The following is a 24,252-nucleotide window of genomic DNA, read 5'->3' on the forward strand; positions in this document are numbered from 1 at the left end:
AACACATGTAATTCATGGTTCGTGTATCTCTAAATATGTATTGAATATATAGGAGCCTACGATTAAAAAAACAGCACACCCTTTTGTTAACATTCAGTCATTCGGCGTGCAGTTAAATACCCACCAGGGAATGCAGGATTGCTTTAAGAAGCTATGCACTCTTATGATAATGTTCTAATGGTAGGAGTGACATAAGTAGGGGTGACATAAATGCTCGTGGTTGTATGATATAGGTTCATGAAACCGGGCCATGGGTCACGTGCAGGCCTACGCCCAGGGTTATCTTATGCTCTGAAGGGCTCCACCTCCTGTTCGAGAAAAACCTACATGGAGAACATATGCCGGGACCACCCCCCATCCTCCCCCCCCCCAAGCTGGTGAAACGCAATTTGGGTGAATTTTCAGGAGTAAGGAAAAACGTTTTTATCAAGAAAGTTTGGAAATGTCTAAAATTAGGGGACAAAAAAGCAGGTAAGAAGTAACAAAAATATTTCAGGGTTCACGTTGTAAGTTTTCCAGCTGGGGATCTCGGCGGCTTCAGATCATATTATGTTGTTGTTACTGCTCTTAAGATGCCTTCTGAGTGCTATGCATAAACAACAAATAAACTTCATATTGTCGCCCATAAAAATGTGAACGGAGCACTTGAAAGTAATTTTACCTGTTGTAAATACACACAAAGTTGTTCCTCATATTAAGAAAGCTGAGTTTATAATTCACTCTAAGCCCCAACATTTTAAATCGGTGGAGGGATGCACTTGGTTGGTACATTCAACAAGGGTGGGTAAAAATTGGTGCATGTGGGGCTTGCTATGGTGCCTACTTGGTTGTACATACATTTACGACCTTAGCATGCAGATCTTTTCTAAACCAGCAGTGTTGTGGGTGTCTGTGTGAATGTTTGCATTGGTGTTCATGTATCAAAGATCTAGCTAAAAGGCCAAAGTGCGTATTCCACTGGGCGCTGAACGGAGGGGTTGTGGGACTCAACCTGAGCACAAGTTAGATGTTCTCATACATATTAGAGGGTGGTCTGCTTTTGCATTTGTGTGGAGTCATCAATTGAAACAGTTCCTTCTAGACCAGGTGTTCCTTGAAGAGGAGGGTCTTCAGCTTCCTTAAGCTGATTGGTTCATGCAGCTGGTTTGCTTCCACCTTCTTGATGATGTCGCCATGCAAGGAGAGGTGGGTCACTAGGCATAAGCTGGAGAGGTTATTCGGATCAAGGCTGGCTTTTTTTAATAAAAGATCTGTCTGGGTGGAGTGTGTGGCGGAAGTTGCCATGCAGGAGGGAAGCACTGACTATGTTGAGTGACTCTCTGGTGGATGGGATTCTGTTGACTCTAGCTTCTGGTCTTAAGGTAGCTGGTCAACTCATCAGTGTTGAGTAGGAAATATCTTTATTTGGGTGCATTAAGGGGCGGGTTAGTCAGGCAGATTAGTCAACCGGCTATTGATGTCTCAGTGTTCTGAATAAGCTTATACTGATCTTGTATGTTTTCACCGTGAAAGAGGTTGAACCCATTGCAGTTGTCTTTGGAAATTTATTTTGAAGTTCTGGAGTGGGCTGAAGTAGTGAAGAGTGCTGTACTTCTATTGCTGGGTCCATGGCTGGTTTTAATGTAGAAGGTTGCTTTGATTTTCCTGATGTTTCGGCATGTAGTGCGAATATTTTCAAGGATCTTCCCCATCACACCTATTGAATTTGGATGCTGTCTTTGCTGTCTCCAGTTTAATATCGTGCGTAGCACAAACATTAATTGCTCTGGAACTGGAACCCTGTATTACAAAACTCAGTATTACAAATCAAACAGCAGAAGGGGAAATTACTTCCCTAATACGGGTGTTCAATGTCAATACTACAGCATATAGGGCCCATTAATGAGGAAACACCACAGCAGCATCAAACGTTTCCTAGGCCGCAGACAGCATAGCAGCAGTGCAAATTCTATTGCAAATGCATTTAGTGACAAACAGCAAATGTCATATTGTAGCTCAGGTTTCTAAAGACAGACAGTAGGGAATCCCACGCCTTTATAAGTACAGGAAACAACACAGTTTACAAATATCCAGGAGAAGCCTGTAGCAAACAGTATTTCAGTCTTGCATCGGTTCTCAATGACAAAAAGCACAGCAGCACTACCCGGTCCCCAGCACATCTCCCGTACGAGAGATGACGTGGAACACAAGATGGCCGCCCTGCTGAAAGCCGCACCCGCGTGCCCTGGAGGCGCAGCGAACGTCAGGCAGGATTAGGCGTTAAGTCCTCAAAGTGTCAGGCAGAATTCCTGTCACAATGTAAATAAAACAAGCAGCAGCGTTGTCTCGGTGTGAAAGAAAGGCGTGCCTGTGTACAGTGAAAGAAATGTGTACACCCTTGAACAGGCGCGCAACACCCATTGGACTGAAAGGGCTTCAGCCCCCCCCCCCCCCCCCCCCCCCCCCCGTCTTGTGTATCAGCCCGGGATGAGACCGCTTCCAGGGCGCGCACACAGCCGCACCCGAGCCCTTCACAGGTCTTTAAAAGACCATTTACTTGTTAATGAGGCCTCGCTGTTGTTTCACCCCTTCTAAGAGCCCCTGCAGCTCCACTCTGCCTATTGCTTAAAGATTCAGCCCCCCCCCCCCGAAATGTTTTCTTAGCCCCCCCTCCCGAAATTTGGCTCTAGTTGCGCCTCTGCCCTTGAAGTGACAGTCCGAGGATTCCAGGACACACTGTTCCTTATTTCCAGTCTTGGGGTCTGCATTCCACAGTTCAGAGCACCCTGGGACGTGTAGTCTTTCTTCAGTTCAATTTGAGATCATACTGAGACCCCTTAAAATCATGATGTATCCAGAATTGGAAAAGCAGTACATTGTGACGTCAAATAACCACACCATCTGAGAACGGGCCTTGCTGGTATAATACAACATTAGTTTGCAAATTAGAAACTTCTATGTTTACTAAGCGATGCCACAGAGTCGAGTTGTAATGTACACCCTCTTATGAACCTCTCCCCAAGGCCCCATATCAGTGCTGGGGTACGCAGTACAAAGGTTGGGACACTTCTTTTGTCACACTTCCACGGCTATGAACTGGCCTCCTCTTAAAAGGTGACTTTCGGCCAGTACTTTTTTTTCCAGGCAACAGCAGATAGCCTCCTGGCAAATGTAACCCATTGGGGATTAGTATTGTAATTGCATCTATATGTAGCGCTTACCAACTTTGACAAGGAGTTTAAGCACTTTACGGTGAGTAGCACGGTACCCCGGAACCCAGTGTGGCTGGTTAGTCCAGTGATGATTGCTGGCTATTGGCATTAGTCGTGTGCTGTCAAGGAACACAAACCACCCCATGCATTCTCTCGAGTTTCTATGTGGTCGGTTAAAATAATAGGAGTTGGGTGGAATCATTAGTGGGGGGCTATGTTGGTTCATGCAAATGGCTAGCGAGATCAAGAGATTGGCTAGGAGATTAGGCGGTGTTAGGTTGCAGTGATAGCGATTTTAAAGAAGAAGTTGATATTGATGAAGTGGGGTGTGAGCAACTTGCAGAAATACAATAGTAGAGATTAGAGCAGGCGGGGCCATACTCGGAAAGAGGAGGATGGAAGGCAAGGAGAGGGTCACTCTGAAGAAACAAAGGAGATGGGCCAACCAAGAGTTGTAATTCAAGGTCAATGTTTCATGCCTGGTTTTAGGGGTACTGTGGGGTGTGGCGTTCTGAGATGGAATGCAATCTGAGCGTATAAAACTGTAGAAAGAAGCAACATTATATAGTGTTCTGTGTGCAGGGCAGGTTGCTAAAAGATGTGAGTCCAAGTGTGCAGATCATTGAAATATTATGAGCCCGAGCTTGCTGTGTTAATGTCTAGGGCAGCCTTTTAAACCCGGGCTGGAGTACCCCAGGCCTGGTACAGGGTCTGTCGGGGCCTGGCTACCTCTGTGTCGCTTTTTGCTTGAACGTTTATCTTCTGGCAGAGCTGCTCGCTGCATCCCCCCCCCCCCCATCCTTCCTGCCGACTGTGGAGAAAGCAGCTTTGGGCTCACTGTTGTAATGCTTGGGCTGCCTGGTTCTGTCTGGAAAAACAAACGATGAAACCTTTTTCCAAGGGCAGAGCGAACCAAAAGAGAGAGAAACACAGCTTTGTTTATCGTTTTTAACCCACGCATCCCTTAAAAGGGTGGATTCTACTTGAAAGAAGAACATTTATTTTATGAGGTCACCGCAGTGTGACTTTCCAGTGCCAGGAGGGATTGCATTGGACAGCTGGGATCAGATTATGTAGGTACAGGCTGGCTGGAATAGGATGAGCAGATGGGGGCAAGGATGTGATGCAGAGATGCTAGACCGTGGTAGGCCTGGCTGTGTTCTCTGAGCCAAGAAGACCTCTTATTGGGTCATATTGAAAATGACAAACCATGAGCTAATTTCTCAGACATGTGCATTAAAAATAGATACATTTTTACTGATGGTTGAGATCAGGAGAGATGTTTGGCGCTGTGACCGGCTTATGGCCATAACCCTTGACCTGGAAATGTTCATAAAAGGATGCAGTGACATAATTATAAAACCGATTATTTTGCAAAACAAATATTCCCAGTACCTTTTTCGAAAGGCAACTGAACGTGCTGTTCATTGCTAAGCAGTGCGTGGGGAAGTGTTAATAATAAAAAAACTTGCCTGATGTCACCTCCCGCGTTGCTCCTGCTGGCCTCTTCCTGGTCCCAGCAACCCCTGGGACAGACTCCCATCCAATCTCCGTGCTGCAGGCCAGCGCGGGGATTGGCCTGAGCGGGCAGGAAAGGCGCTCTGCTCAGGTCAGGGAGTTAGTGGGGTTTCTCTAGCCCAGCTGCTGAGTCCAGCCGGGCTGGAGAAACCGAAGTGCCATGTGTATTTCGGTCGGCCTGAGGCAGCCAGCCAAACACATATGTGTACTTGGAGAGCGCAAAAGCACCCCTCACATGCCCCTCCCCTCCATGCACAAGCTGGATCAGAGCTGGCAAATGAAATATAAAATGAGGCTCTGCGGCAGCCGGTGGGGCGAATCTCCTCCGCTATTGCAGAGGAGCCGCCACAGATATCCAGTAACTGTATACGGCATTTCAGTGCTCGTCTATATTACAGCATTCTTGGTAATTACCGTCACACTTCACAGTATTAATATCAATATTTTTAGTCATGTTATTGTTTCAAGTCACGACTGATGCAAATGGACAAGGGAGTACCCCAGGGATCGTGCCGAGCCCTACTATGTTTAAAATCTATGTGGCGCCGTTAGCCCAAATCGTTGGAGCCTGTGGTGTGGAGATCGTATCATATGCAGACGATACTCGACTACTATTCTTCGTTGGTCCTTTTCCTGACCAGGTAAAGAGTAAATTTGCAAACTTCATGATGAAAGTCTCTGTTTGGGTGAGTAACAACTGTCTCCAATTAAACCGCAACAAGGCAGAGATCATGCTATTTGGCAAGGCGACCGAGTTATGGGCAGCTGATTTTTGACCCACACAACTCTGCTCGGCCCTCGTACCGAAGTGGGTAGTAAAAAATCTTGGCGTGAGGTTGGATCAATCTCTTTCCATGAAAGATCAAGTTAGAACCACTTGTGGCATCTGCTTCGCTATCATGAGGCTTAAAAAAAAAAGGCCTTCTGTGGCTTCCAGATACTGCTAGTAAGACTCTTGTCCATGCTCTCATCAGTCGCCAGGACTATGGGAACGCCCTGCTGACCTCCGTAAACGACTCTCTGCTGTCCAATTTGCGGGTGGTCCAGAACACTGCAGCTCTGCTAATATGTAATCTTCCCTCTCGCTCGCCTTCCACCGTGATCCTTAGAAAGCTTCATTGGCTGCCTATCAGGAAGCGTGTCTTCTTTAAACTCTGTTGTTTGACACACAAAGACCTTCTCAAGTCTCTGCCAGATTATTCGTCTTCTCGACTAAATCTCTACCTTCCTTCAAGATGTCTGAGATCTTCGGTCAAGGCGCGTTTGGTGATCCCTCGTATCCGTACCTCAAGATATATGGGCAGATCTTTCTCTAACAGAGCCCCTTATCACTGGATTAAACTCCCTCTTAGCCTTCGCTCTTACCCAGAATCCCCCTCCTTTAAGAAGGGGCTTAAGACTTGGCTGTTTTAGATTACCTCCATTTCTCTTCTCGTGCAGCATAGCGCCAGGGTGCTCCTCCGGGAGCAAGTTGTGCACGATATCGAATGACCAAATAATATTATTGTGCTTTAATAATAATAATGTTACTTAAGACAATGAGGTTATAAGTGTAGGAATCATGCATCATCCATACTTTATATGTGAACCGCCGGGAGAAACGCAAAGTCAGGATATAAAACCTAACGCAGTGATTGCAGTTGTCTGTACCAACAAGGATGTATTAATTCCCAGAGGAGCCCCTCTTTGTAATCACTGAATAACAACAGATTGAGGAAAAAACATAAGGATGTAAACCCATGACTTGCAGTTTGCATGCAGCTCCTTGATGCCAGTAAATAGATCAGTGTGCTACTTTAAGATTGCAACTTGAAAAGTGGAAGTAAAACGATCTCGGAGTCAAAAGCAGTGGCCTGCCTATTTATCATCATAAAATTAAAATCTTGGACTTGCATGGGACATGGCATGCTCTGCACCGGGCATATTAACCCTCCGTGCTACTTTATGAGCCAGAATTGTGACTGGACAAAACCAGGAACTCTCCCAGAACTGCATGAACCATTAGAGTTATCTCACTGCTATTATAATCTCCTCAGAAGTGCTGGGCACACAAATCTCTCCACAGCAGGTGTCTTAACCCTGTAAGATATTTTAAACTGTGGCCTCTTCGTGACCAATTAAGTAATCTAGAACAGATTTGCTGTCCCCTTTTGTCCTTGTTGCCAATTTCTTTGCAGCAGATTTAAAAAAAAAAAATGTAGAAGTTGACTGTCAGATTCTACTTTTCAAACTCTGCCCCTCGTGGCTTCACCCCTTCCCTCTGTCGCACCTTGACCTCCAATTTATGGGTTCCTGCATTAATATTTTTTCAAATTCCAGCTCTGATTGTTCCGCTCCTGGTCTGGCCTTGAAATGGGGGTAGGCATAGTGGAGTTATCTTGAGACGGGTCACGGGCTAGATGTGGCTGAAGGTAATGGCAGAGTCTGTAATTTTGGGTGATCTCTGGGAGCTGTTTTATTTTGTGTGCTGCAGGTAGACAGAGTGTCTTTTGCTTGGTCCTCTTTGCGCTGTGCGTAAACCGGCAATTTTCTAATGGTAAGCACTGAACGTAGGAGGTCCCTTGTGGCGTTGTATCCTTAAGAATTTTTATGGGATCTGTGTATCCTTGAGATCTTTTGGAGGCCTGGGGTTTCTGACTTATTAGGAGCCTATGTATGCCTTGTGGCCCTTCGGGGGCCTTGCGTTAGTTACCGGCCCAGATGACGTAGGTTCAGGTCCTTGACGCTAACTGCAGGGCTTGCTTTCCCTGGCCGCAGGCGTGCTGTGTGATTCTGGGCTGTTGTTGGCCAGTGCTTCAGCATTGCTTCTGTTTTTATATAACTTCATAGGAAGTGCGTCACCGGTGCCTGATTTGCGGCTCGCAGTTATTTTGTGCATTGGTCCAGTAGACTGAGCCAAGGGGCACTGCAGGATGAGTGTGGGGAATGGTGAGGCCAACCTTGAGTGAGCGTTTGTTGAGGCGCCTCGCGTGCCTGCCGATATGCCTGGCGTGCCTTGTGTGTGTGGAGCTTGCTGGTGGTGGTCTGGTGGCTCTCGGTGACGTCTGCTGGCGGTTTCATTGATGTGTTTGAGCCCATTTGTGTGCCTGCAGGAGGTGTCTGAACTTCACCATCCGCTCTATCAAGCTGGTCTGGGGTGTGCATGATTAATTCACGAGTTAATGTGGTGTGTTGTCAACAGGGGTGCTAGGGAGGCTCAGGTGGACTTGTGGTGTGCGATGCATTCGTGTAGGTACTTCAGTGTGAGACCGAGTACTGTTAACCATTGACTGCATATTCAGGGAGCATGATGTGTCCAGGGACAAGAAATCCTTCTCCAGGGGTGTGGCAGCTGGACAGATAGAGGGTCATTTGTATAGCAGGACTGTTCCACGAAGGGGGAGGAGCTGCTGCAGCAGCCGACAATGGTTGCACACGGAGTCCTGATTTAGAGTTCAGCGGACGGCATACTCCATCACAAATATGACTGATACCCCATTTGCTGTATTACGAGTGCCATTGGATATAATGCAGACTCCAAAGCAGCCCCTGACTTCAGTCTTGAATTCCAGCCAGTTTCTGATGGGTTTATCCTGTATCTTCTAAGAGCACAACCTCCCTTTCGCTCCCAAGAGTAGTGTAAGTGGTGTAAGACCATCTTACAAACATTTCTCAGTGATGTAATCTGCCAAGACCAGACTTTTCAGATCTGCTTTATTTATGGAAAGTATGTTTCATAAAACCACATCTCTTGCAGCCCCAGGACTGCAGGGGCTGTCCTACTGGTCCAAGCGCTTTCTTGCATTATTTTCTCTCCGCTGTCCGCACATCGCTCAGTAGCGGGATCCCTAGGGCTGCACTGAATACACGTGCAGAATCGCCTTGACTTTGCATGTTTCGGCCAGAGACAGATATGACAAGAACAGAAATGTAATGGCAAGACCAGGGAAGCCGAGCACTGTTGGGTGGGGAGGATTCACAGTGTAGACATAACATGGGTTCTGTTCATTCAAGCCTTGCATGCTATAAGATATCCCGCGGCATGTGGTGCCCCAAATCCTTGGACAAAGCTGCTTCCATTTACCACCTGCTCTGAGCAGTTAGTAATAAAAGCGGGGGTGGAGAGGGCGCCTAGGGACATGCCGGGCTCTGGCTGTCCAAGGCTCCACCTACGCCAAGAAAGGGGGTTGGCCAGGGGCCAAGTCCAGGCTGCGCTTCCTGCCCGCCTAGTTAAATAAGGTTGGTGTTCCCACATCAGAGAAATCTGGGTGCGGCCACACCGGGCTGGTATGGATGGGCAGAGCTGTATTCCACCCAATTTATAATCGGGCCCTAATTGTAGATTTGATCCTTTTTTTCATACGTTCATTGTGGTTTTGCGGTGTCCCCAGTGCCATGGCATCTCTTCGCAGCTGTTTGTGTATGCCTGTGCATGTGTTGTATCTGCTTTTGTGTGTGCGCCACATCGCTGTCTGTGCGCTGTGTTCAAGGGTGGCGGTCTGCACGTGTGTTGTCTCTGTATGGGAGCCTGTACAAGTATTGTTTTTTGCATGCCTCTGTGTATTGGTTTTTGTACAAATGGAAGCCTTTCACAGTCTGCTCTTCTGCCTCATGTGTGTATATATAGGTTAGTGGTGTGCATCATAGGTCCAGGATGGCTAGATCCACACTACATTTTGACGATAACCTCTATTTCTGGAAATGATTTCCATTCAGATACATTTTATGTCTATTATCTTTTTTGTCCATGCTCGGTAATTGGCCTTTCTGAACCTATAGTGGACACCCATGATGTATGTATACATATGTCTTTTGATATTCTATGCTTATGTGCTGCTGTTCTATGTAAAAGTCAAGCCTGCTGCCTTTTACTGTGGGTTTTGTAAATTGTCACTGGTACAACCCTGTGCCAGGATGCAGGAGCTCAGATCAAGTTTATAAGACTCTGTTGTCCTACTACAGCCACCGTACATGCATGTCGCCACGAGAGAGAGAGGATGAGGCGGGTTTTGTATTTTCAGTCCTATGGATAATACACCAGCAGTATTTTCCAGGGAAGGGCGGGGTATTGGCCTGGAGTCAGGCCAATCACTACGGCCAGTAACTAGTTGGGAGTGCTCTACCCACTGGATTATGATTGTAAATTAACCTTTAAAATCTAGGTGAAATTCACAAAATGTTTGTTAGATTGTTTTTTCCTGGTGATATTTAGGTGGAAGGGTCAAAAAGCATTCCTGTTGGATTTATGCTTCGGTGATTAGGCGTCGCCATTTTGTCCTAATGGGACGCATCGCAGGGGACACCTGCTTTGAGCATCTCAAAAAGGAGCGCATCGAAAGGATGACAGCATGTTTTAGCTAAAGATGGGTTTAGCTCCAAATGGGTTGCTGTTTGGACAGAATTTTGTTCTTTTTACTGCTGTCTTCTTGTCACTAGTTGCATCCCTTTTGGGTAAACGTGCACTGGCTTTAAAGTCATTTTTATTGAGTCAAGTATAAAGAAATTATAAAACATGCTTAAATATATATTTGTTGTTACATACTGCGTCTGTGTTTACCTCATGAACAACTAGTTCCAAAGGTAATTAATTAAAACATTTAAAAAAAAGTAACATTGTAAGTCAGACAGAACAGTGTGGTAACTATTTTAAACTAGTGAAAGCTGTCATGGATGTACAGTTTTCAGAGTGGGAACACTTTATACATGTAGTGCAAACAGCTAAAAGTGTTTTGGGGCCTCATTTACTTCTGGAACGTGTGGCAGCGGAGATGACCTTTTTCATGGACATATTCATTCTTCTATGAAGGAAAGTGAATGATTCAGAAACTGTCCTCCCTAGCAACATGTCTCCCAGTGCAGGGCCTGTCAGCAAGCTAGGTGAGCACTCTAGTTCTTTATTAAAACTCTGTTGTCCAGAGGCAGCTGTTAGAGGAGGAAGGTGCAGTGATATGTGGATGATACTGAAATGAGGCGTCTTTCAAGCACAAGCTGTGAATCTTCTGGGTTGATGTTGACCGGCAAGAAGCCAGTCAAGATGTGGCTTTTTGGTAGCGTGGCTGTCTGATTTACAATTCTGCATATAGCCATTACACTGGAAGTTGGAGTAGGAAGTATTGTGGGGAGAGGGATGTAAGTTGTGTTTCATGGTAGGAATTCACTGAGGTAATCTCCCATTCTGTGAATTCCTCACCGCACTCCTATGCCCTGTCCATTATCTTTTTGCTTCTTTTAAATCTCCATTTTACCATTTTCTACCCAGTTGCTTTGTTGTCAGCCCATAAATAGACACATCCTGCACCACAATAACTGTATAAACCCGCTACCCGTTAAAACACTTTCACTCCTAAAAAAGCAGCTACCCGCCCTATCACACATTGACTGTTTCCCTTTGACCCTGTACCTTCACTGTTTGTCCAAAAGTTACATGAACAATTATTTTCGGATACATGATTTTGTTTCCGTGGGGGTACAGGGCCCTGCTGTGCATTCTTTGCAGCCTGCTTTTATACCTCTAGCCACATGACCTTGGAACCCTCGATCCGAATGATTTGCAACAACACACTCTACTAAAAGGACCTCTGATGCTGCATGTTCTTCTGATTGTTGTACTTGAAGTTGCTTTTTTTACTTCATTTTTTGGTTAGTGGCGAAAGGTGACTTATTCGCGTAAAACACGACCTTTAATATCACTTGCTGCATAATAAACCACCCTGCCACACACACACCAGGATCTCTGGGACCTCCTAAAGGGAAACCGAATAAACAACCATTGGCACTCAGATACACAACATGCGCGCACACACACATGGATGAAGCACATTCACACAGAGCATCAGTGCATAAAAAGATCAATACACCTACAAACACCCATGAACACAAACCTACAGGCACCTGTACACATAGATCAACATAATCTACACACAGCCATGCAGAAAGGTCAGCTCACCCACACTTCTTGACTTGTGTGCCTCTTTAAATCAGGAGTCCTGGTATTGGGTCTTTCTGACAACACGCTGTGCATGCAGGTACCTTTAAGGTGCATTTAATATCTTACAGGGGCCTCTGGCCATGCAGAATGCTAGCGTGGAGCTCCTGGGCGCCTTTGGGTGTTTGCGCGGGATACACACTTCCCCATCTATCACTAATCTCCCTTTCCCATCCATATGCTGCTTGGCTTTCTAGCAGTCAGGAACCGAGGCTGGGTGTGCCTTCCCATGCCGTCTCACTTCTGCTCGGTGTGTCTCCTGCAAGAAAGGGCAAACCTCTCTTCCAGAGACCATGCCACCATTGGGGCTTGGAAACACAGCACATGCTCCAAAGACCGTGTTGACTCGCCAGCAAGAAGATACCTTCCACCATATTGGTTTAGATGAGTACACAGAGCACAACTTCGCCTGCTGAAACTGGGGGTGCCATCACCCCCTAAGGAATCAAATCTTGAAGGAATTTGGAAATGTTTAATGACATTCACAAAAGGACCGGTAGGAGTTGCAGCTATTCGATTGTCTGCACATACACCGTGAATTGGTAGATTGTCCACTAGCAGACATTCCATTTAAAGATAGGTATGCATATAAAACTCTGGATTCTGTAGCTTTCTCTACATAACCAAATATACCTTTACACCCAAGACAGGTAAGTGTTTGTTACTGAGGTCCACCGTGGGTATCCAGATGAGTGTCAGTGGCCGACCCTTTGCGATGGGCACTCTAAAGGCGCATTACAAAAGTAGCCATCGCATGGACTAGTCATTCCTGTTGACTCTGTCACTCTGCTCTCAAACAATAAACTGGCCAGAAATGAATTGGGAAAGGATTGTGATCTTCACAGCAGTTCGATTCCCAGATACACAATAATGCTAGATGGATCTCTTCCTCTGACTTATAGGGCACACGCATTCGCCAGCAATGATCAAGGCAAATATTTGCTTTCAAACAAAACATATTTTACGCCAACAGGATCTTTACGTGGCACAGGATTTCTGGTTAATGCATGCATGCAAACTTCACAGCTAAGAACACTTAAAGAACAGCTTCCAGCCGAATGGTTATATAGGTACTCCTTAGCCTAACTGAGTTGAGTAATGAAAACCACGCATGTCTCCTCTCTAGTTAGGAGCAGTCTTCTCGAAGGGACTTTCAATGAATGACCCATTATTAGTAAACCATTCCTTTCTCGAGGTCTAAATGCTTTGCAAAAATGGCTCCAGATTCGCACTGTTCCCTTACCATGTCTTGTATTTTATTCAACCTTCTCGAAGCCACATACACGTTTACCTTCATATCTATTATTGTATTTCAGCAAATTACTCCCACCTCATTTCAAAGATCACAAGCTCTCCTTTTTTTTTTTCAGCCCTGCAAGCTAACACTGGTTAATCTCCTCCAGCTCATCTGCTAACCCCACCAATCATCTGCATGACCTCACATATCCCCCTTTTCTCAGTAATGATCACATCTGGCTCCTATTACTTTAATCTACTACGAAGAAACTGGAGTGAGTGCATGGAATGGTTGGCTTGAGCGCATAATACTAATCCCAGTAATCGGCAAGAACTAGAAGCACCTGAATAACCACTAACCTTGGGTTCCGGAGCGGCGTGCTGACTGGCGTTGAAACGCAGCATCACCTCGTCAGGGGTGGAAAGTGCTGTATAAATGGAAAACACCGTACAATGCAAGTTTATGAGGCGGGTGTGCAGCGTGTCTGGTAACGTCCACTATCCTTCCATCGTCCCAGAGGGGTATTCAACCTGCAGATGCCACTGCGTTAACCTGAGACAACTGACAGTGTCAGGATGCTTTAGGCTTTACAGAACAGCCAGACTTGGCATAAGTGGCCACCAGCCAGGGGTTAGCTATGTGGGAGGGGGGCGGCATTAGTTGGCAGAACAAAGGGCCGCCTTCATGCTTCCTCTTTTGAGTTGTTAATGCCAAATGGGGCTGGCAGGATCTGCCCCCTTCACTCGCAGGCGGGAAATAGTTAAGGGAGGAAGAGCGGGATAATCTGCTTGAATTTAGAGCTTCTGGGGATTTTTGAAGTAAAACAAGAAAGTGTTGCAGAAATAGGCATGAGTAAGGCACAAAAATAGTTAGGATTTGGTGCTGGGAATTTTCCAGCCAGTGAGTAGTGCATAGAATAAGACTGGCACTTCACCACCCCTACTCAGCCCATTGATGAACCTGGTAAGACAACATCTGAAGAAAGAAGATCCTGCTAGGTTTAAAGGACTCGAGGATTCCTGTCTCCTGCTGACATTCAAACATTAGAACTTCTCTCCAAAGTTAGTGAGTGACTGCCTCTCTGCCTTCTTCAGGGACACAAAAAGCAGACTCGTGACTTCAACAAGTACCAGCTAACCACTGCGGAGTGCACCCTGCAGTAGCCCTGGCTGGAAGGAAACCCAGTGCCTTAAGCCTGCCCTGGAGATCTTGGACTGAAGGAGCAGCCAAAAAGGATCTTGAGCTGAAGGAGTGGCCAAAAATAACTTTTCTAGCAGTCGGAGAAAAGTGGGATTTTTTTCCATCTCAAGAAGATGAGGACAAGATGCTAAAACTTCCCCAGAGAGGTCAAACCCTAAGCAGGGAAGAACATCGGGTAAAGGCATCCAGCCTGTTGGAGCCCGGCCCAGCTACTGCTTCAAGCCTTGCCGGTGGATTGTGAGAACCCAAAAAAGTGATGAAGTAAAACCTGGAACCGGGCTGAGACCGCAATCCTATCCCAGCAGCTAAGCAACCTTTGCTGCTATAAAATCCAGTTTTGTCTCACTTACAGCTTTTGACACCAAAGCCAACCGCTTTAGTGAACACTATTACGTATCAGACTTGAGAGGACCCTCACTGACTACTTCAGCCTTGGACCATGCCCCTGGCTGCAAGACTTTGACCTCCCGAAAATAGACTAGGGGCTGATTTAGTCCAAGGTGGTCTTTCCTCTGCCCGTCAAGCTTGCAAAGGAAGTTACATCCTCCACCATGACAGACAGAAGACCACTGCATTTAAGTTCACCACCAGCCTGGTGGTGATCTGTGTGTGTTCATGGCAGCTCCTGTGAAGTCACTAAAAAATTGGGGTGCGGCCACTGTCTTTTCAGCGGCTGCACCACAAACTTTTATGTTTTTCAGAAACAAACTCCCAAAGCCGGAGTTTGTTCTGAAGAATAAAAGGATAATGGTCGCCATACCGTGAGTTTTTTCCCATGGTGTGGGGACCATTATATATTTTTTTTATTGACAGACATAAAATAGGACCCAAGACAGTCCATGCTAAATGGGGAGGGTGGTCTGATGCCCCTACTCCAGTGGAGTAAGTTTTGCAACAGCAAAGCCTGCGGTGCCACTGCCATTGGAAAATTGATGCTCTGCCCACCTCATCATAATGCGAGTGGACGGCAGGTGTGGCAGCGGGCACTCTGTAACATCTGTGACGCAGAACCCTGCCACCAAACTTTCAATTCAGGCCCAGGGTTAAAACTCTGACCATTGACTGCTTGCTTTATCTGAGCTCTGCTCGATTACGGTTAGCCAGAATTCACGTCTATGTTATTGGTCATTGAAGCTTTACATTTTCTAGGTGCTTTTTGCCTTAAAACTTTAAGAACGCAAATCTCTGGTTCTCCTTATCCAGTTTGATTGTTGTTGTGTCTTTTTTTCTTACTACATTTTTTGTCTATTTTTCTAAATTAGTTTGGGACTTTTTCAATGTTTTTTTTACTTTAAAGTGGTCAGTACTGTTTGAAATAACTTATTTCTCTGGGGAATTGCTTGCTGCTCATGCCGTGGCTGCCAGTGTGTGAGCAGTTTCACTGAGACTTGTGTTAAGACATAATCATGGCATATTTATTACACTGGTAACAGACCCCTCCTTCCCAGATTAATAGTCCACTTTGTGAGGTTTAGCGTAGTGCTGAAGGTTAAATGGTATAGAACATGGCCAATGTGTTGTTTGAGTTTAAGACATCTGCTAATGTGTGCCAGTGATGACGCGCATTTCTGGCTTTTAACTCCGGCATATTTAACTCTTGAAACATTTTTCTGAATTGTGCCAGCAAATTCGGTCTGTTTTCACAATTACGCAGCACAGTTAGCTAATCATTTGACAAACATTTTGATTCTGCAAAGTTCTAATCATATCTGTAGATTCGAATGTTTCTGATGTCCAAGTGCATTGCAGTCATTTAAAAAAGTTTCTCTGGCACCAGGGCTGAGAAACTCTTCCTTAATACAGCACTAACGGTGGCCAAGAGGGACATTGCAGCTCATTGGCTGAACAATACCGCTCTCACATTGGCGCGTTGGCGCAGGGGGGTGGACTGGTGTGCCGCACAGGAACAACCTCTTTATGTGGCATGAGGTTGTCCTAAGAAATTTCGCCGAATGTGGGGCAAATGGGTCTGAGTGATAGACTGATTTGGGCTGATATGGTGTCTAGATTGGAAGTGGGTTGCTGATATTGACCCTATGTACATCAAATCTTTTATACCAATGTGCTATGCTTGTGTCTTGGTCTTGTTTTCTAATGGGTATTTCTAAATGGTGCTGAGTTCTTTGTTGCAATCAAAAGTCAATAAAGTCGGTTATCAAAAAAGAAAATGTTTCTCAGGCGTTTTGGGGACCACGTGATTTGCACAGATCGTTCCATTATGAGAACAATGGGTGGGGTCTGTAGAATGCATGTGGCACTGCGGGGCTTTTTCTGAAATGGATGAACAGATGGATGTATGCATTGGTTTTAGTCCAACATTTGCTTGAGTAGGCGGATCTTTATTGACACAGATCTTGTCCATTAATTGCAGCCATCATGTTGCTTGAAATTACCTTGGCCCTGTTGCTGGGGGCCCTCATCTACCATTATATTTTCAAGAAGAAGGAGGAAACGCTGGAAATGGAGGACGGATGGTGGGGAGCCGGGGCGGAACCGGAAACGGAAGAAGATAAATCCGTGCGTCCTTTTAAAATCGAAGCATCAGAAGAGATGTTAAAGGTAAGTTGTGATAGAAAGAAAGAGTAAAATGCAAATTCTGTGTCTTACTTCTTTAAAAACATCAAGTGGTCTAAAAAAAGTTTCAACACATTGATTTTTTTGTGTGATTTTTTTAATTTTTAAATAAATATTAAATTTTACCTCACACGACTTAAAGCCATATGTATGATAGATAACGCGTTTCACCTACAATGTTGAACTTTGTTCCACTTATACTAGCACATCAGATTTTCATAACTATAGCTCTATACAGTTCTGCGAACATGGCGTATTAATGTTTATTTTAAACGAAGATAATCATTCTCTTTGACTTTAACCAGCAATGGACATAGAAACTACCCAATAACATACCAGCAGACGTCATCATCTCCGTTTTTATCAACTCCCTACCGGACCATGAAGCGCGGATTGTACAAAGCATCTCGGACAACGATGGGTCTTGCACCGAGGGCGCTCTTCGTTTGCTTGTTAACAGCCACTGTTCCTCTTTCAGGTCTAATTTCAATAACCAGTCAAAGTGCTCATCAAGAGTTGGTCAATATTGGATGCGATAATTATTGCATCTTCTAAAACTAACACAGAAGTGCTCATTATTTACAAGGCGCTATAATTATAGCCAATCATGAGTTTTTAGGGAATAACATGCAAATATTAGTGCTTAGGTACCAAAAGCTGCATCTTCCCATATTAGCCAGGCATTTACCCTCGATAAATATCAGCTGGTTTGACCTGTTGATATTGATCACAAAACTCATCATTTCGATATGTGCAGTAACAGGAGTTTTCTACTGTGATGTATTTTTTACACTTTCTTGAAGCCCTATTTTACTGTGGTACAGCTCTAACGTTCACCTACACTAGGTTTTGTAGATGAAGTGCGAAGGACCTCTTAGCTACACTGGATGAGTGCAACCTCTGTACATTCTCAGGAGTTCTGGTACAATGCACACTTGGATACATACGAAGTAGATTACTTTCGACCGTCAAGCCTGCTACCCTCCGACACATTTTAAACAGCCACTTTTATTGAGTGTGCGGGTCAAATAGTAAACTCAGTGAACACTTTTACGCGGGGCTTGCCTAGTTGTAGCATCCGTCAATATTGTTTTCTGTTTTGGTAAGGAAATCCCTAGTTTAAAAGCAGTCTCCACTGGTGTCGGGGCTAAGTAGCGGGATGGGAGGGGGGGGAGGGGCCACAAAACAAACAACAACAAAAAGTACCTGAATGCCCTCCGCATCGCCACTCTTCTGGCTACACTGCAGGCACAGTCTCCCAGACTACACTGCGGCCAATCCTGATGGTGCTCTCATACGTGAGAGCAGCGTCCGGATTGGCCTGAGCGGGCTGGATTTGTGCTCCTAGAGAGAGTGGGAGCCTGTTCCTGCTGTCTCCAACCCCGCAACGCAGCTCAGGTTGGAGACCGCTTCAGTGTGCATGCCGATTTGGCTGTCCTGTGACAGCCGACCAATCCCACATGTGCACTGACAACTGTGCACCTACCACTCCCCCTCATGCCTGTCATCTTCACGGCCCCACCCCCTAGACTTGACGCTGTTGAGAAAAATAAAACAATAATAAACGGGCTTTATTACCTCTTATTGTTCAAGTTTTGCAGCTGCTGGCAGGGGGACGAAGGTTTTCCGCCATAGCGCAGGAGCCGTCGCGGTTTAAAAGACGGTATCCTCTTGACATTCTCTTTTTTAGTTTGCCTCTTAAAAAGAAAATTACCTCAAATTCGACAGATAAAAAAATATCAAGATGCTGACACTTTTCAGAAGCAAGACATTTCTTAGTTATAAAACAAAAATCTGGAAGTCTTTGTTCTGAATTCTGTGTTCTCCATCGTCATTTTAAAACGAGCTGTAGATTATTTTAAGCAATGGGCATTTGAAGTCAGAATTTCCCTCTTTTGTAGGACTAAGCAGCTGCTCTATTTCTGTGGTTAAATAATTATTACCGGTTTCTTAAAGATGATTTGGCGACCGATGACTGTCAGGGCACATCTTGGAAAGTGGTTCAAGAACCACATCGTGCAAGTAGTCCAGTTAAACCGGTAATCTGTTTGTACCAAAAACTACATCTAAGTAAGCTGGCTTAATTTAAGGAGCGGAAACCTGGTTCATGGCATTGCTCGGTGCTCTTTTGTTGAGCTAGGGTTGCACCCTCCAAGTCGCATGTCACGGTTGCCTTGGTTTCGGGCCCCATTTGTCATGACCACCCCCTCATGCTTTCTGAAATTGCCTATTGAATTATTAAACGTTTATGGCTCCTCTGTAATGACAGGCAACTTCTCCCATTGAACACAACGGATTAATTGTGTCTCCATGCTTCTAACTATCCCTCAAATCTAGTCCATTCCTAGTTTTGACACTATGCACTGAATGATGATTTTAGTGACCTTTATCTGGGAGTCTAGGGACTGTTTTTGTTACCTAGGTCTGTGGAGAAGGAGATCTAGCTATTGCCTGGGATATAAATAAGCCTTATGTATATGGTGTGATCAAAAAGGCAGCTCAAAGTAGGAAGATCAGAATAGGATCAGAAAAGATATAATGCTAAACTTCAGTCTACTTAGTTACAATCTGGTGATTGGAATTTGAAGGGAAATTCATTTGAAGGATTATCTCTTGTTAAATCTCTCAAGCGCCTCTCGCTTAGAAATGCAAACTATATAAAAACGGCTTGAGACGCACAAACCTAGAAAAAAAGGACCGCTAAAATTACATTTTGGTAAAATAAAGATTAGTAAAATATAATTTATATGCCTTAAATATATTTCCTGAAATGATAGGCAGCAGACATCAAATATCAGAATGTTTGCACTTGTTTCATTTTCTGGCTTTACCGCATGAAATTGAACACATTTTACCATCACCAGTTGCAGAAGAAAAGGTTAAAGAATGCATCAGAAGTAGACAAGGGGGCGGGGAAATTGCTCTTGGTACTGAAGTCATGCTCTCAGTTACTAAAATGCTCACTCATCCCAAGGAGTATGCAGTGCTTAGTTTGTAAAAAAAAAAAAAAAAATGTGCTAGGGCTCCTGTCAGGAGGCAGCTTGAACCACCCATGGCCCCTGCCAGTGATAGTAACTGCAAGTAGGTACCTCCCAGACCATGGATTAACTTTATTTCAAAAGTGGAGAGCCACTAATGTCCCTCTACTTTGCTTAAACTAAGAAAGTGTCCTTATTTAGATTCATGTTTTAGAAAAAATGACCATTTCCCATATCTTATTTTCAATGAGATACCCAGCTGTCATTATCACAATGAATACTCCTATGCCGGGTGAGTCTCTCAGTCAAGTATTTATATTGTGGATTTCATCACGTTTCTCCAAAAAAGAACAATACCGTACAATTCAGTGTAACATTTCAATTGACAAGACATTCATATTTACAAGTAACATAATGACACAAAAGAATGGTGAACATAACGACAAAAATGCGACCATGATTAAAAACATAAAGAGTGCAATTATACAGCGAACATTTCCTGAGCAATGAGGTGCCTTCCTACATTGCGCACATCCTATGATGAATTCTGAATCCTTGTGTTTCAGTAAAATATTCAAGTGTCCAACTTAAATCTTGCTATTGGGACCCATTACCCTGGAGTCCTCCTGTGGTTATATTGTGTGGTCCTGTGGAGGTCCGAGTGTGACTAGAAAGTTCCTGTGTAAGCCACCTTAATTGTGCTGTAACTGATGGTGCCTTGTGTGCTCCAATTATTTGTTCAAGATTACTCTTTGCCTCCGTTTTAAATGTAGTAACAACACAACTACTAACCATCAAACTCCTACAAGTGTGACAGTTCGGGCTATTTCAGGCCCCCAAAATGGCTTGGGCGGCAGCTAATAATCATTTTTAATGTGTATTGAACGAACCTGTTTTGGTAATCTCCAAATTAGCCACACAGCACCACCTTGTGGCAGCTGTGACAAGCTCCGGTGTTGAAAATTAAGTGCCGGTGCCGAGCACCGGAAAACACCGAGTCAAATTAAGCACTGGGAGTATGTGACCTGGTCCGTACAGGTGCTAAAGAGAAGTTAACCTTGCACCTTTAATGAAGAAAATCTTGTTGGAACAAGAGAAACGTGCTTGCCAATGTATCCCTTGTGCACCCCGAGGTGAACTCTTTTCTGTAGTTCAGTCTCCTGTAAAGGATTTTCTAACGGTTGTGACACCCTCTTAAACCATGAGAGTGTCGAAGGCAGACCACACAACGGTGTGACATCCTTCACATCTTGCCAGATAGGATGGACTTCTGTCGAAATGAGCAGGCATTGTGACTGAGAAGACTAAAAAAAATCATCTCTTCAGAAAACCTCTAAAAAATGTTCCTACACTAACAAAAAATGCTGGGAAGAGCGGGAAAACATCCTTGGGTTCACACTCATTCCCGATTAAATTTCCCACCCTAAAGCCATACTGAAAACTACTCCAGAAATGTGGAAGTAAATATGCTGTGAGTTTGACAGGTCCCAAAACATATTCACATCTTCAGAGGGTGTGGGATAAGGGATTTCTACACAATAAAAAATATTTTCCATGTAGAGAGAAAAAAATAAATGTGCACCTGCGCTTTTTCCCCTAAATCGGTTTACCACATGCTTGTAAAGTGCAGTAGTATGACTAAAAAAGAAGAGTTAAAATGCCTGGAATTCCATCATTTCTGTATATTTCCAGAGTGAATTTGTAATTCACAAAAATAAATAAAAAATACAGTTTGTAGATATACTCCCTTTTTATCGGAACCTGTTTTTGAATGATGGAAGGTCTTGAGCCATAACATTTCACCTTTCCATTTCTTCTTTAAATCACTTTTTTTGGTATTTTTACCTAGGATCTCTTCGCTCGAATTGACCAGACCAGATGGACCGCGCCGCTGGAGGACATCCGCTTCCACTACGGGTTTAACTTGACTTACCTCCAAAAAGTGGCGTCATATTGGCGAAATCAGTACAGCTGGCAAAAACAAGTGGACATTCTCAACAAGTACCCACATTTTAAAACCAAAGTAGAAGGTATGACTCGCACACGAACACTATCATTGAAAGAGAATCACCAACATTTTGCTTGGAGGCTACAGTAGTTGGATAAAACACTTGGTACACACTAAATATGGAAAATCCCTTCTGTTCAGAGATAATTTGTCATGAAACCAGTGACTGAAGTCTGCGTCTTACTCTTGCCAGACACTAGCTCTGAGTTCTTCACCGAGAACTCTGACTTTCACACATCTGTGAGGGTCATTCTGGGTGGGATTTAGTGACCACCAGAAAGCAGGTGGGCCCATGGCTCTGTGAAGGGCTGAAAAGGCTCTGTGGGTGCTTTAGAAAAGTAGTAAATATTAAAAATGAAATAGCCAGAAAATAATCATCCGTGTTCTGACCAATCCGTACTATTTGTGTAAGGCACTAGATTTTGAAAGGAGTTTAAGGGCAGATGGACAGAGTAACAGTCAAATGTTATTTATAACACTGAGCCATACGCAAAGAACAGAAGTGGGCACTCCCGATGAGCAGAAAATTGTTTATTAATTTCTCACACAGCGATGTCCGTACTGCTAGGTCTAAAGTGCTGTCAATGTGTTACTCTGTATAATTTTTAGCACTCTGTAGTCCTGAGAAGATTAACAGAAGTGTTGTTCTCATCAGGACCTAAATCAGGGGTCCATTATAGGAAGTGCGATGTGCACCTGCTTTTTGCACCCCTGGGGCACTTTGGTATTACAGAAGGGGACGCAGATTTTGTGTGCCCCCTTAGGTAACACAGATCTTGCCAGAGCTAAATGTGTGCCGACTCGATCTAGAGCGGGCATTGCCTCATTCGTAAGGGGGTGTGACCCGATGCTAATGAGCAAATCCTTTGCTTTGGAGCTCGCGCTATAATAAAGATGCACTTGTCGATGCAAGAAGGCCATCGGGAGCACACTGATTGAGCGCCCCCACAGGCACGGCTTGAAATGGGGTCCCAAGGACCGCCTCCAAGTATCCCTTTGCAGGTGGGCGCTGTCACTGACTGTACCTGCCTATAGGTGATCTCTGCCCTCCTTTTGAAAGTCAGGTCAGGTGCTGCCTGCACAGTACAAGGCAGGCTGTGGCTTCACATAGCCTACCCACCTCCCCCTAATGTGCTTTCCCCCATGCCGGCATGGGTTTGCGCCTGCACTGGGAACAGAACTCCATGCAGGGGAAATGGTAAACTTTTTAAAAGTCATCTGACGTCCTCAGTAGTACACCTGGCAATTTGTGCCTGGGGCTGTTTTCCAGGCATACTGCCATGGACCTTCGTGACTAGAAAATGAAAGGGGAAAGTATGCTCAGGCGAAAGCATAAGTCTCCTGGCCCCTTAGTATTTAAGGCCTGAGTAAAGATGACCTCATTGAAGTAATGTGCATAGCATTAGGAGGAATATTTTTGTCTGCTGTAATCATGACTCCTTTTCGATTTAAGCATCTTTCTTTTCTTGTTCTTCTATTTTCGCAGGCATTGATATCCATTTCATCCATGTGAAGCCACCTCACTTACCCGCGGGGCGCACTGCGAAGCCGCTGCTGATGGTCCATGGATGGCCAGGCTCATTCTACGAGTTTTACAAAATTATCCCGCTCCTCACGGATCCATCCAGCCATGGTCTGAGCGACGAGCACATCTTTGAGGTCATCTGTCCCTCCATTCCTGGCTATGGCTTCTCGGAAGCCTCTCACAAGAAAGGTAAAGGTGGCGGGTCTTACACTGATTGACCAGTGGGAGGAAGGAACGAGTACCTTACATTTCTGTCGATCATTTAAACTCTGCTGGCCTTGCCTTATTAGATTTGAGAAATGGCTGGTAAAACTCATCTCTTTGAACCATGAAAATGAAAGAACAAGTGAGTGCTTGTGGCTGGTATTCTCATATATTTGCTAATCATATCCATGAGTAAGAAGCAAAACAAACTAAAAAGCCTTGTATTGGACAACATGAACTTAAGTAGGAAGGAAATATATAAACTTCCATACATTAAACAATTAGACTTACGAGTTAATCAAAGTCAAAGGACTAGTCATATTGGAGTTGACAGTCCTATTGTGTAACGTTTTTTCAACTGACATCTAACACACCGACGTCTCTGCGGTGATGTTCATAAAAATATACATAAATATGGGAATGCCTCTCTTTCAAGAAAATAATATCACTAAACATAATGCGGTGTCCCGTCCACAATAGTCAGTGGCCACATGCACTGCTCAACTCCCTCTGTGGCAAAGTACATGAAAACATGAGCCATTTGTAAAGAAGCCATCAAACACCGAGAGCAGAAGTGTTGGAGAACCCAGTTGCAATAAGATCTGACGACCCTGTGGTCCTCCTTGCCAACCTGAGTGACCTCATCATGGAGGCAAAGACCACCCTCCCGCCGACGAAGCCTCTAAAAGAAGCAATGGTCTCTCTTGATTCATGGTCATAGCACTTGTGACTCCATAGTCAGCAGAATCAACTGGTCTAGCCACAATAAACATAGTTCAGAAATTGTTAAAGAGCGAATGAATGGACCACAACAAGCCTGTGCCGGGGTACCAAAAAGTGTAATAAAAAATCA

The 24,252-nt window shown here is 44.6% G+C and overlaps 1 protein-coding gene across 5 annotated transcripts in view; it reads left to right on the forward strand.

Annotated features, from left to right (window-relative positions):
• EPHX1 (epoxide hydrolase 1) overlaps positions 1 to 24,252 on the forward strand; it is a 272,143-nt gene that overhangs the window by 189,114 nt on the left and 58,777 nt on the right. For all 5 annotated transcript variants that reach the window (XM_085610400.1, XM_085610398.1, XM_085610402.1 and 2 more), the window contains 3 exons: positions 16,482 to 16,669; positions 21,512 to 21,692; positions 23,157 to 23,384. In XM_085610400.1, coding sequence (XP_085466526.1) covers positions 16,487 to 16,669; positions 21,512 to 21,692; positions 23,157 to 23,384 — 592 coding nt within the window. In that variant the 5' untranslated portion in view covers positions 16,482 to 16,486. The remainder of the gene's footprint in view (positions 1 to 16,481; positions 16,670 to 21,511; positions 21,693 to 23,156; positions 23,385 to 24,252) is intronic.

Source organism: Triturus cristatus, chromosome 6 (genome assembly GCF_964204655.1).
Source record: "Triturus cristatus chromosome 6, aTriCri1.1, whole genome shotgun sequence".
NCBI classification, from domain to species: Eukaryota; Metazoa; Chordata; class Amphibia; order Caudata; family Salamandridae; genus Triturus; species Triturus cristatus.